The 13,039-nt window shown below is 46.0% G+C and overlaps 1 protein-coding gene across 6 annotated transcripts in view; it reads right to left on the reverse strand.

Annotated features, from left to right (window-relative positions):
• LOC119449833 (extracellular sulfatase Sulf-1) overlaps positions 1 to 13,039 on the reverse strand; it is a 70,781-nt gene that overhangs the window by 17,868 nt on the left and 39,874 nt on the right. For 3 of the 6 annotated variants that reach the window (XM_049665463.1, XM_049665466.1, XM_049665468.1), the window contains exon 14: positions 10,038 to 10,180. The exons of 1 other annotated variant lie outside the window; for it this stretch is intronic. In XM_049665463.1, coding sequence (XP_049521420.1) covers positions 10,038 to 10,180 — 143 coding nt within the window. Of the gene's footprint in view, positions 1 to 4,204; positions 4,248 to 9,389; positions 9,508 to 10,037; positions 10,181 to 13,039 lie in introns of all 6 variants that reach the window. 2 more of the 6 variants (XM_037713099.2, XM_049665465.1) reach the window with 2 other exon arrangements.

The raw sequence follows: 13,039 nt of genomic DNA on the forward strand, positions 1-13,039 counted from the left end.
GGCCAACCCCGAAGTCGAAGCCAAGCCAGAGGGAAAAAAATAAAAAAGTGCGCGACGGACACGCGCTCGCTTCTTCCTCGAGCAGGAAGTTTGACTTCGCGGTTCCCCGGCAGTTGCGGGAAAGCAATGAAGTTTGCCGGGACCACCCTCAACCGCCATATAATGTGAGTCGCACTGTCGGACCCCGTGAAAACCCCAAGAATTCAAGGGTTTTCAAGGACGCAAAAGAAATTCCAGGACTTTCAAGGCCTTGAAAACGGAACTTTCAAATTCAAGGGTTTTCAAGGATTTCAAGGACCTGTGCGCACCCTGTTATAATGCCGATGAGGCCAGGCTCTTCTACGAGATGCTACCCACCAGGACCCGGGATTAAGGGCTGTGCTGCCCCGGATGCAAGCACAGTAAGAAAAGAATAACTGTGCTACTGTGCGCAAACATAGATGGTTAGGACAAGCAGCCACTTTTGGTCATTGGTAAAAGTGCCAAAACACGCTGCTTCAAAGGAAAAGGGTGCCTTCTTGTCAAGTATGTGGCTAACAGCCGGGCATGGATGACCCAGCTATTTTATGAGAGTGGGTCCAGGCCTTCGACCGGACATGGACAGGCAAGGCTGAAAGGTGTGTTTACTTTCAGACAATTCTTCTGCTCAGATCATAGAGGACGCCGAGCTGGAAAATGTGCAGTTCAAGTTTTTCCCATCGAACTGCACTTCTATCATTCAACCTCTTGACAAAGGGGTCATCCATAGCATCAAGTGGGCCTAATGTGAGCGCCTTATTCAAAGGCTGCTTCTGAACATGCAGTTGAGCTGCGAAAGGAAAGTGGACCTCTTTATGGCGCTCCAAATGATTGCCACATTGTGGTGTGCAATGAGAACCGCTATAACCTTAAACTGCTTCCGCCATGCCGGATTCACTCCGCAGGCTACCGAGACATCGGATTCTGACAACGAGGATCACGATGGAGACGGGTTGCAGTCCGATGAAGTCGCAGCCGCAGGGGCAGCCCTGCACAAAATTGGAGATGAGCCCACTGATGTACTATCGGCCCAAAAAGTTTACAGACCAAGGGATCTGACAAAAAAATTACACCATCTTCCCGTAGGGGAACCCTGAGTAGTATGCGAAGCAGCCATGGGGTCAACTCAAGGTAATTTTATCAGCTGTATAAACTTGGACATGCAGCAACACCAGAAACGCGCAGAACTGTTGTCGACGCCGTCGGCGTTTTGCTCGCGTTCGCACCGAACGCGCGCGGCGTTGGTGACTGTTACCGGTGCCTCTGGGACGCCTACCGTCGTGCCTCTAACCTAAGCTGCTTCGCATTATCGCGCGCGGAGCCGCAGGTGTTGCCATTCGTTGCGCGAACCGAAGAGGAGCGTCGGAGAGGAGGGGGAGGAGGATGCACATGCGCAGTGGGGGTGTGGACGCTGCACAGCGGAGGGAGGGAGGGAGTGACATAGCCCCGACCATAAGCAGCTTCGCATCTAAAAGCTGAATATCTCCGCAGCCTCAAAACGCAGCATGGTATTCCCATTTCCAGCCTCTACTGGTATATGAGAACAATATTGTGATGTACAGTTTTACTGGCTATTTTTAAAGGCTGCTCAGATATTTAGCGTTTTCAGAGATCCCATGGTCCGTAAACTTTTTTGGTCGATAGTACATCCCAACGAGTGCATCGAAGCCGACCCTTGTTTGGTGGGGCGCGAAGAAATGACCGACATAAATCCTGCAGCGCGTCTGGGAATACTGTCTCGTCGGACGAAGATGAAACCGTGCCACACAATGTGAGCCTGCACCCCCAACTACATCACAGGTGACTGACGTCTTCAGTAATATCAGACGTTGTATCGTTTCCCAGGACGACGATGAGGCAATGGCTCTGCTGGCGGCGTGCGAGACTCGCGTCGTGCCATCGCTTGGCAAGAAGCACAAACAGGCTGAGCTAACAGAGTTTCGGAATTAAAGCTTACTTTTTGCGTCAGCGAGTCACGTGTCACGTATGAATTTGATATCACAACAACGAACTTCCGCGAAAACAAATTTTTTGTGCATCCTGTCGATTTGGTTGCAGCAGGATTCAACTGTATTATTATTTTTTACCAACAGCCAACAACCACAAACTAATATTACTGATTGGAATTTGTGAAGTCTCGTATAATGCACACGAACTTCAAGTGCTAGATGACCATGTGCTTACAAGGTGCATTCACACACGTTTAACTACCAACAACCCGTGTAAGGAGTACAAGCGCAGTCCTGATGGAAGTGCTGAAGAGACAGGTCCCTAACTGCGGAGGCCAGCACCACATAAACATGCCGAGCTTCCAGCCAGTAAGCTAGTCCATTCCAGGGGATGTAACAAGTAGCACTAATGTTGAAATTTTCTTTAGATAATGCAGAATGTCAACAAAGTAAATAAAGTGAAAGAGAAAATCGTCATCCCCCAAGACCGTAGTGACTTTACAGGTAGGTGCCTGCAGACCCACGCATCGAATTCACGGGCTCTCATAGGCGGTTATTAGTACACTGCCTTGTCTAGCCGATGTAGCATCAACCACACGTATAAAGAAATGCAGTAGACAACTCCCATGGTGCATTCCACATACTTTTTTTAATGTTTTTTTCTTACAGCCTGAAAGCGCAATCAGAGTTGACGCCCACAAAGGTAGAGCTTTGTCAAGCTCTACAATGGCAACGGTGATTTTAAAGAATATGGCGTTGATGGCTGTGGATGTGCCCCATCATTTAGACACCCTCTCAAAGAAATATCAAGGATTGTTTGCTGATATACAGTGCCTGTGGCATAACCCCTAACCGGAGTTTGTTACCTTGAATGTTCAAATGTTGCCTCTAAGCACAGTTTTCAAGGAATTCAAGGAGAATGTTTATTTTCAAAAAGTTGAAGGGCTCTTGAACCTCTCTTTCCAAATTCAAGGGTTTTCAAGGATTTCAAGGCGGTGTATGAACCTTGTAAAAGCTTCCCTACCAGTGCATCACCCTTGCCCTTGCATCGACTTTGTGCACGCGCCTCGGTGAGTTTTGATTCAAAGCGCTGGCGGCTACAGGCCAGGAGCTGCTGGCCGTATATGGGTCCCGAAACCGGGGAACCACACCATCCGACGTTGAGAAGACGCCGTCATTTAAGCTCAAAGCCTTGAATGCAGATTCAGCAATGGCAAAATATACAATCATGTGGCTGTAGCAGCATACCTGCCAACCTCAAGACTTTCAAATTCGTAAAGTCGCGACCGGGGGGGGGGGATGAAGGGCACAGGAATTCTGCCGAGGAGTACTACTTCAAACACACTTGGAAGTACTGAAAGAGTCTAGTACTGACAAGGCTTCGAGCACGCCATCACACATCGCAGCCGCTACGGCTACGAAACATCAGAGTCGCACTGCGCCCGATGCAGCAGCACGTCGCAAAAAAAAAAAAAAAAAAAAAAGCGAGGCCCACAAAACAGGTCATACTCGCAAAAAAAGCCTAGCGAAGGTGACAGGCGAGACAACAAGCCACAGCCTCCAATACAGAAACTGTACCTGCCACATCGACCCGAAATCGCTGTCGTCTCTGGGGCACTTACGTATAGGTGGGTCTCAATGTTGAGAGCAACGACAACCAGGGGCTTCCGGCCGTCGTCAGGTCGTACAACGACCCGATGATAAAGACAACGTCACAGAGTGAAAAATGGCCTTACTCTGCAGACAATAAAGGTTACGGTGCACACCCCCTATCTCTATGCGCCCCTATGTAAGTGGCGCCCCTGCCCACCAGCAACTGTGTGATTTTATTAGGCATTTTTTTTAAATATTTCACAAATATAACCACTTTTCCGTAAAAATTGAGCTGACATTTGTAAAATTGTAAGACGGGTCCAAATTCGTACACTTTACGGAAAATTCGGAAAAGTTTGCAGGTATGTAGCAGCACACATGCAGACGAGTCATGTGATCTCCAAAGCAAATTGTTTAGCCGGTGAACTTGTATCCATTAAAAAAAGGCACTACACAGCAATGAAAGCATGAGTGCCCTCATCCTACCATTAGCGCCAGAAAGTTATATTTAGTACCAGTTAGTGCGAAAGACCAGTTCTTATTCAAGCATTAGCGTCTTCACATAGACACAGGTGTACCTGAATTTTTGCATGAGCAAGAATGCAGGTGTAATGTGTATGTATGAATAAAACCAGTAAACTGACCTGTCATGCCTCGAACGAACGGATCCAGGAAAATCTCGTCGCCCTAAAAATCAAGCAGAAATAATAAATACAAGCCGCCAACAGCTCACAAAAGCCCAACTTTTACTGTTGCTGTCTGGGAAAGTACTGTCTACGCTTGTTACAATGGACCCGCGTACAACAGACTTTCGGATATAACGGACCATATTTCAACCTTAGTTTGCTCTACCTGTTTTATTAATGCAACGAAGTTTGCTTTTAACGGACCGCGCTACAACGAACTAAATTAGCAGCAATTTTTTTCAAGATCGGGCGCGTATAATGAGTACTTTTGCCGTGTGGACACGGGCTGACAATTGACTTGGAGGGTCAACCGACAATCGCGCCATCAATCTCGCGCGCGCGAGGGAGGGAGGAAGGCGGTGCGAAAGCGCGACGTCTCTTGCACACGCGGGGCACGGGGGAGGGGGGGGGGGGGAAGGTGTAGTGATGGGGAGGGAGGGGGCATTCACCTCCAGCGGCTGCTGCTTACGGCGTGGCCACGCGGGTGCCGTATCTTGAAAGCGATCTTATCTTGAAAGGACAAAGTGCACTCAGTACCGGTAGTTTGGTAGCTTCGTATGTGCTATGCTTTCGATGTTTAGTTCGCTCGCTGCTGCTGCCAGGCTTCGTATAGCTGTTTACTAATTTGATATCGTAATCGATGCTTCGCCTCTCGAGCGAAACTGCAAATTTTTTTTTTTTTTTTTTTACTTTGGGTGTTTGTCACTCACTCTTTGCAATAACGTTGTTAGACATCGCGACCAAAGTTTTGGAAGCGAGGCATTTTGGATATTACGGACTTCGGATAAAACGGTCATTTCTTGTTAGATTATTAGGATCCGATGTAACGAGAGTCGACTGCATTACACATTTAAAAAACAAAAAAGTCCTTGACTGCTTGTAAATGCTATATATTAATATAGAGGCTGCAGGGACACAATTCAATGAAGCTAGCCTCAATGATGATCTTCTGGCATAATAATTATGGTTAACACCACTGCATATAATAACTAAGACAGAAGTCATTTTTGGCACTAATTACATACAGTAAAGGACAGAAGCAAAGCAAGAGGACCAAACCAAACCAACAAGTTGCACCATTGCATTACTGCAGACTTTCGGATAGGCGCAGTTGTCTCATCCGATTTCTCGGACTGATCTGCATATGCACGTTGTTGAAAACATGGCGACCGCATAACAAGTTGCCGCCATTTAAGTGTTGCCCGCGCCCTCACTTTCGTTATCAAGGTAGTTTCTTTGCTTTCCATATGCCGTACAGCCATTGCAATGCATGCATTTCGTTGACTCGGCACCAGACCACAATTCTGGTCCCCGACGAGGTGCGCTGGTTAGGCCTAGCCGGCGGGGGTGTTGGGAAACATGCCGATGCGGAAGCTTGCCCTTGATATGTTCGTACCCTTAGACGATTACATAGAGACTACGTATGCAATCACATGCACGGGCAATCATCCGCGGCAACTACTACGAATGCCTACCAAGTTTGTATGTATGCACACTGGTACGAACGGCGGAAGCTTACAAGTGCACATAAAGCCTAATATCTCCAATATAAATCTGTGGAACACTGATTAAACTGACAGCATCACACGGGCGATACCTGCCTTTTACGATGCGCATCGCGGCGGGTACCCTGAAACTGAAACCACATTGCACGCAAAACACACCGCTTATTTACCCTTTTCACGGAGTAGTTTGTTCTAGAGAAACGAGATGGCGCTTTCGGCGGTGCGCTGCACGTGACCTCAGCGACAGCGCACGAATACGAAATCATTACTGCTTCTACCTTGCTTCTGTGCGCTCAGCTGTCAGAAATGCAACTGAGCTTTCGCTAATGCACTGTGCTCCAATCATGCTGGATTGAATAATGTGCATTGAAGACGTGTGCAGTAGTTGGCTGCAAAAATAGTGACAGGCATATTAAGGAATGAAATGAATCTGTGTGGCCAAGTTCGCGGACCGCTGCGGCAACTGTCCGTACGTGTTACCAGCACTTCGAGATGTATAGCTTTCCTCAAGGATACAGAAATTTGCTCATCCACCAGCATTGTATCGCTAACCTTCAAAGAAAAGGTATCAGCCCCGGAACGTCGGCAAGAGTGAGTAAGACTCATTAAACAATGACAAAGGGAGTAGTGCCGCTTCCTGTTGTAGTAAGTTTCCCGCACAGTATCTACACACATCTACCCCAACTGGCATGGAAATTTATGCCCACTCTATTTCCAATGCGTGAAGAAAATACGCACAATAAATGAGGGACTACACTGATAGCGGCGCATGAATGGTTGAAGCTGAATTTTTCGTGACGGTCCAAAAGAGTAAGTGAGTTACTAGCAATACCACATCTTTGCTACAAGGTATTACAATGTACAAAACAGCTGCATTTCAAGCCTTGTGTGCAGCAAGAACAAGTCTATAAGAACTGAACACACGCATGAGCGATTAGGCAGAAAATAATTACACAGTAACTGCACCGAGGAATTTACTGAGTCAGAAACGTGACAAGCCGCTGCTTAAAAGTATGTGCCAAATAGAGAATGAAGGGCAAAACACAATAATCCTGATTCAATTCATGACGGATAGCTTGGGCAGCTTGGAATATATATTTAGCCCCGCTTTTAGAACAAGCACCATATATACTGTTTGCGCCATTTGGACATATATAGCTCAATCAGCTCCGAAAGAGCTTTTGCATGTTCTCTGAAGCTGTGGCCAAAGCTTCGTGTCGACCCACCCAGTCACCATCTACGATATCTCCCGAAACAGAGGTTTGCTAAGCCGCACCGGCGTCATACACTTCTATTGTAAACATGAGGCAACGAAGGCAGTTGAGGCAAGCAATGGACACGTCACCACGAGATCAAACATAGCAGCACACACGGGATCGCCACAAAAAGGGTCAATAAACAGTCGAGCCCAAAGGGCTTCTCCATCACAGAAGGCTTCACCACCGCAAGCCCACATTGCGCTGCCGCCGCTTTTTCTTTCTCCCCGCCGTTCATTTGCTCCACGTCTCATGCTCTTATGTCTGCATCGCTCTTGTTGCTCTCCCCTACCATCAGCAAGCGCACCTCATTGAGAAGCGTGCTCGCTACCACGCTTGTGGGTGGGATCTTCCCACGGAAGCCACATTATAACCGGTGTTTTGTCTCGCGCGGCTGCACTGTAAGCGGTATGCATATACACGGAGTTCTATGGGAGGGTAAACGGTAGTCAGAAAAGGCCACATTGTAGCCAGTTTTGCATTATAAACGGTTACATTATAAGTGGTCTATACTGTATTTAGCAAAACAAATGTTCTTCAAGAACAACCTAAACTGCTCACAAGCTGTACAGTATTCTGGCAATGTTCTTGGGATCATGAGAACCTGACTCAAAAGGTGAGAGCCTCCACCAGATGGCTTAGATGTGCTTGCCACCAGATGGCAAGACTGGCGTGAAACCGAACAGCACTGCTAAGCTAGCTGGCTGCATTCAAATCAAGTTTTGTTGACGAGACTGATACATGATGATACAGCTGCATGCAATTCATTTTTTTTTTATTTTATAAAAAAAAAGGGGTGTTATATACACAGTCGACGTCCGATTTCCCGGACGCCCGAAATTCCGGACATGCCTGATTTCCCGGACTCATCTGTGGCACCGTCAAGTTCCCCATAGAGTCAATGTATTAAAAAGTCCGAAATTCCGGACGCTTATAGCCTTCGCCATCCGATTTCCCGGACTTTTTACTGTTAACCGCCGACCCAAAGTCACCACCGATGCCGCCATTTTGGTTGTTTTCATATCCTCGAACCCACCATACTCGCATCGCAGGTGTGGCCAGCAGCACCGCCGCACCGCGCCGCGGCTGCCGTGACCTCGAAACCGCACGTGTCAATCCGTTGCCAGCTGTAGCTTAGCCAAGCCAAACCTCACTGTGTTCGTTCACGTGTTGTTTTGTCAGCTCTGCCAGCTCTGCGGTCGTGTCTGCGGTTGATCGTTTGCTGCTGCGCGCTATCTTCAGTGATCACGTTTCCCGACCTTCAGCATCCACCGAGTTCCTAGCTGTTTCGTGCTGCTGCTTTTCGTCGAGCGGATTCGCCGTTTACAGCGATGGCACTGACTGCTCCTTCGTCTTCGTCCGCGCCTTTCAACGAACTGCCATCCGCGGACGTTGCCTTCGACGATCTGCGCGCTGCCGGCGTGTCGATTCCAGCCGGGATAACCTTTGAGAGCTTCGCCGACGCTGACAAAGACCTCGAGCTATGTGCGGAGTTGACCGATGACGAAATCATTCGTCAAGTTACGGAGGATTCCGACGACTCCGACACCGAGAACGAAGAGCCAGCTCCTACACAGCCAACGAGCTCGGAGTTGACGCGAGCACTGATGACACTGTCATCGGTGTACGGCGGCAACATGACGTTGACTGAAATTGAGGCAGACATGATCGCGGGCAAGCGGACCGTGCAAAAGAAAATAAGCAACTTCTTTGCGCCCAAGTGCTGACCTATAAGGTAGCGCCGGCCACATCGTATTTTTTTTTTTTATATAAACGGCTCTTTTCAGAGCCACCTAAACGATGCATTGGCTGAATAGCAATGAGAATCTTGTACTCCGGCCGTGACCCTCTCCAGTCAGCGAAAAATACCTACCAAAAAGGTGCGTTTTCACGTGCATTCGTTTTTCCGGACTGCCCGATTTTCCGGACGTTTTCGCGGTCCCTTGAGGGTCCGGGAAATCGGACGTCGACTGTATATATATATATATATATATATATATATTTATATTTATATTTATAAAGGTATGTTACGCTCAGCAAAAGGGAAGCACTCACTGTTGGCAATTTCCCTTTGTAGACAAAAAATTCAATTCACAGTTTAGAATTTTCTAAAAAGCTCTTTCTAAAAAGCAAAACCCAATTCTGTTATCAACATCGAAAATAGCGCCGGCAACCTCTCCAATTTTTAAAGAATACAGAACACAAAAGTAAAGGACATAAACTAGAAACAACATGCATAGACAGAATAAAGAACATGGAGTAAGGCGGGCTAGTGTCCCCTCCAGTACGACATCAGCGTGTCCTTTCCCCCCAACACAGATAATGTCAAGTACGCAGCAGTAGAGCTTAGATTGAAGTGGAAGATAGAAAAAAGATACACACCGTCTGGCCTGTACTTCAAGTGACACTCTCGAGAGCCTCGGCACCTTTTTAATCTTTCAAGAGAGTTGTGTAGCTCTAGAACCTCCTGCGTCGACAAATCGTGGACCGCATTTCGCAACTGCAAGCAAGTGGGTTGCAGTGAGCCATCGGGAACAACAAATGAAGCACAAAGCTTAACAACACACCACTGAATCCAAAAGAAAAAAAAAGAAAAGAGAGAATGGAGTCAGCAACTCTCCTTGCAAGTGTTTCCTCTCCTAATGCAAACATGCATTTTTATTTTTACCTTGAGCAATGTTTCGAAGGAACTGCTAGAAGTTATTCAAGCAAGAACGAAATTTACAAGAAGACGGTGGTCGAACAAGGAATGGCTCAGGTTGAAGGTAACGTTTCGACAAGGGGCTCATTTTCTTTGATGAATGAACAAATTTAGAGCGTAGAAACCTCAGACACAGAAAGAATAAGACAAGTTTAAGTGCCCCAATAAAAACAAATCTCCATGTCAAAACATTGGCTTTGGCATGAGGCATCCCTTGTTCAACCACTGTTCATACTTCAAGTGTTCATCGTCTTGTAAACATCTGTCTATGCAACACTTGGAGATAAACAGCAAATACAGGCCTTATACAGGCAGCATACTCAACCAACCTGATAAGGATCACTTCTCATGTCGTAGAAAGTAATGAAGCCAGTTACGAATTCACAGTAGAGAAAATTGTGCGTCTCGTTGATTGTTCGCAGGCACCAAAATGTGTTGTTGTTTGCATTTTGACAGAAACAAAATGGACCATCTGAAGAGAGAATAACAATTGCAATGCACCAATTAGCTGTATAGAAACACTATCACATTTTCAAAGCAGAACTTCTAAAATCAAGTTATAGTTTGTACAAAAGTAGCAAGGCTTTCATGAAAGAGCAAGGAAGCTGACTGAAAATTTGGTTGCACCCACAGCAAATCTATGTGGATAAAGAAGCTTTAGTGCAACACTCTCTTATTGTGACCTAAAATGAACTCCAAAAGCTAGGATCCTATTGAAAATGTGAGGAAACAGTACAAGAAGGAGCAGGACGAACAAAGTGGACAAACGAAGCATCTCAGAAAACATGTTCACTACTTGAAAGGAAATGTTTGTAGCATTAGTCAGTTACATCATTCAAATTGTGGCTGTGCACACTTATTTAAAGAGCGGGAAATTTTAAGACATCATGATTTGAGTGCGTAGGAAATTTTTTAACGCTTTCAGTTTCGTCTGGAAAGGTGTGCGAGTGCGCTTTACAGCATGAAATCGTGTTGTTTTTGACTTCCCACCTTCTTCAAGACTTTATTGCATTTTCATTATATGAAGTACACAATATACAAGACTGATCACACCCACAGCTGGAGGCTAGTCTGGGGTCTAAAATTTCTTTTATAGATTACATAGGCTACATAAAAAAATACAGCATATGATACTTCATATACAATATGCAAAATACAATATCGAAGACATTATATGAGCTCTTCATTTGTCTCCTTTGTTCATCCGTACTTGCACTGTTTTCTTATGTTTCCAAAATGTAAAGGCGGCAGATTGCCTATTTAGAACATGCAAACTGTATGCTCGGGATTACGCAAGTGGCATCTAGCCCTAACACCTAGTTAGAAACCAGCACAATGTCAGCAAGTGTGTCTAAATTCATGGGACACCTTGTTGTCTCCTCTCATCCAGCTGCTGGCTGTACACTTTTTTGGCAGCCGTTTTCACCATCAACAGAGGCGTCTGCATTGCCACACCATAAAATAAAGGTGGAGATTATAGAATCTGACGAGCTATGAATGTTTTGTGAGGATAAGGTGCGGAAACTCATCTATGGCTGCATCATCGTTCTGCCAACTGCTACATCTGTACTTTTCCTCTTTACTCGCAACCCTTTTTTTGGTTGGTGCATCACTCCACATTTTCTTAATGTCCACACCTGTTTCTTGCACCATATCTCAGATTTCTGGGTACAGCTTGGCAGTTAGTACCAATTGGTAACGTGTACATTTTGTAGAGCTCCCTTCATTGTCGAAATAAACATGAACTGAAATTAATAAACATTTTTTAAAATGTGAACAATAGGCTTAGCGCTTTTTTATTTTTTTTAATTTTATTTTTTAAGAAAGCAGTCCGGATACCTTGGGTTGAACATTGCTTCCCAACCTTACGTGCACAAGACATTCATAACGTATGCTGAATTTTGTAATCGGGTTTTAGTTTACGGTGCGGCACCATACAAAAGACAACTCATAAATGTAGCTGTGCACGCTCACACTGAGCTGGTCTCTAACCAGCTGTTATTGCTAGACGTCACCTGCACAGTCCCGACCACTCGGACCTCTCAGATCACACTCTTGCCAACCATCCTAGATAAGCACCCTTCTACAGAGCCTGTGTACTAGCTGTTACAAGTAACCTGAGCCAAGCTTTAAAAAAAGCAGCATTTCACAGAAGGGAAGCAGCAACAGCACACTGCTTGCAAGCTTCCAGAGGAAGCCATCATATTCTTACACTGCATCAAATGAAACACTCAATTACAAAAATTCTTTAATACCCCTTTAAAGGCAGATGTGCAACACAGCAAGTTTCAACGCAAGTTCAGAAACACACAGATGGTACAGTCTGCAACAAGCTACCTCTTTCTTACAAGATCCTTTACCTGGGCCCACAACGAAGCTTGCAAAATATTGTAAGTGAGTTAATTTTTGAAGCAGTAACTATTGTGACTTTCCCAAACAGCTAGTTAGGACTTCTGAAAACTGACTACGTGGAAAATTCATGCATATATGCGGACTTTCTATTTCACAATACAGTGTAGACTGCTAATACGTAAGTCGCCCAGAGTAGCGAATATCCATACTTTAAACGGTACCGCACTATAACCAAAACAACTATTTTATTGCGATAACGGACACTCCAGGCGCATTTCTGCCATCGCTGTCACCGTGCTCTAGGTTCCGTATTCGCTTACTAAATAAATTAACAAGCACGGCATCACGCACGCACAAGCAAACATGAACCCATCTCGCTCGTTGACCGCGGAAATGAACTGTCAAAACACTCAAGTGACAAAGCGCGGCGAGCGAATCGACCTTCGTGCTATCATGCCTCTCGCTTCAACGCGACCTATAAGCTGCGAAAACACCACGCGCGGCAGACTTTCCCCGTCGCAGATTGTTTTCAAGATAGGGCCAAGGCGATCGTATTGCCGAAGTGGATCGTCGCAGATTACATCCTGCTTCGGTCCACTGAAACCGTTTCGCATTGCTTTGCTGGCGAAAATCCTCTCCTTTGGTTTGCGCCAGTCCCGAACGCAAGTTTCGGATTCTTCGAACGCCCGTGATTCGGCCCGATTTTCGTCCGTCTCCACACACAGGATCACTTTCCTTTTAAATGCGGCATCATGATGAACTCGGTACTTCATGCTGATAGAGCAGACGCAGAGAACGTGATGACAGACGGTATACTATTGCCTAAGCAAGTGTACTGCAGCACATGGAAGAAGCTAAGGCAGCAAGGCTCGACGCGCGTGCGAGGGGATAACGCAGATTTAAGGTTGTACTCGATTCTAACGCGCACGCAATTTTTGCACCTGTTTTATTGGAACAAAAGTGCGCGTTAGATTTAAGT

This window comes from Dermacentor silvarum, chromosome 4, assembly GCF_013339745.2.
Source record: "Dermacentor silvarum isolate Dsil-2018 chromosome 4, BIME_Dsil_1.4, whole genome shotgun sequence".
Lineage (NCBI taxonomy): Eukaryota > Metazoa > Arthropoda > Arachnida > Ixodida > Ixodidae > Dermacentor > Dermacentor silvarum.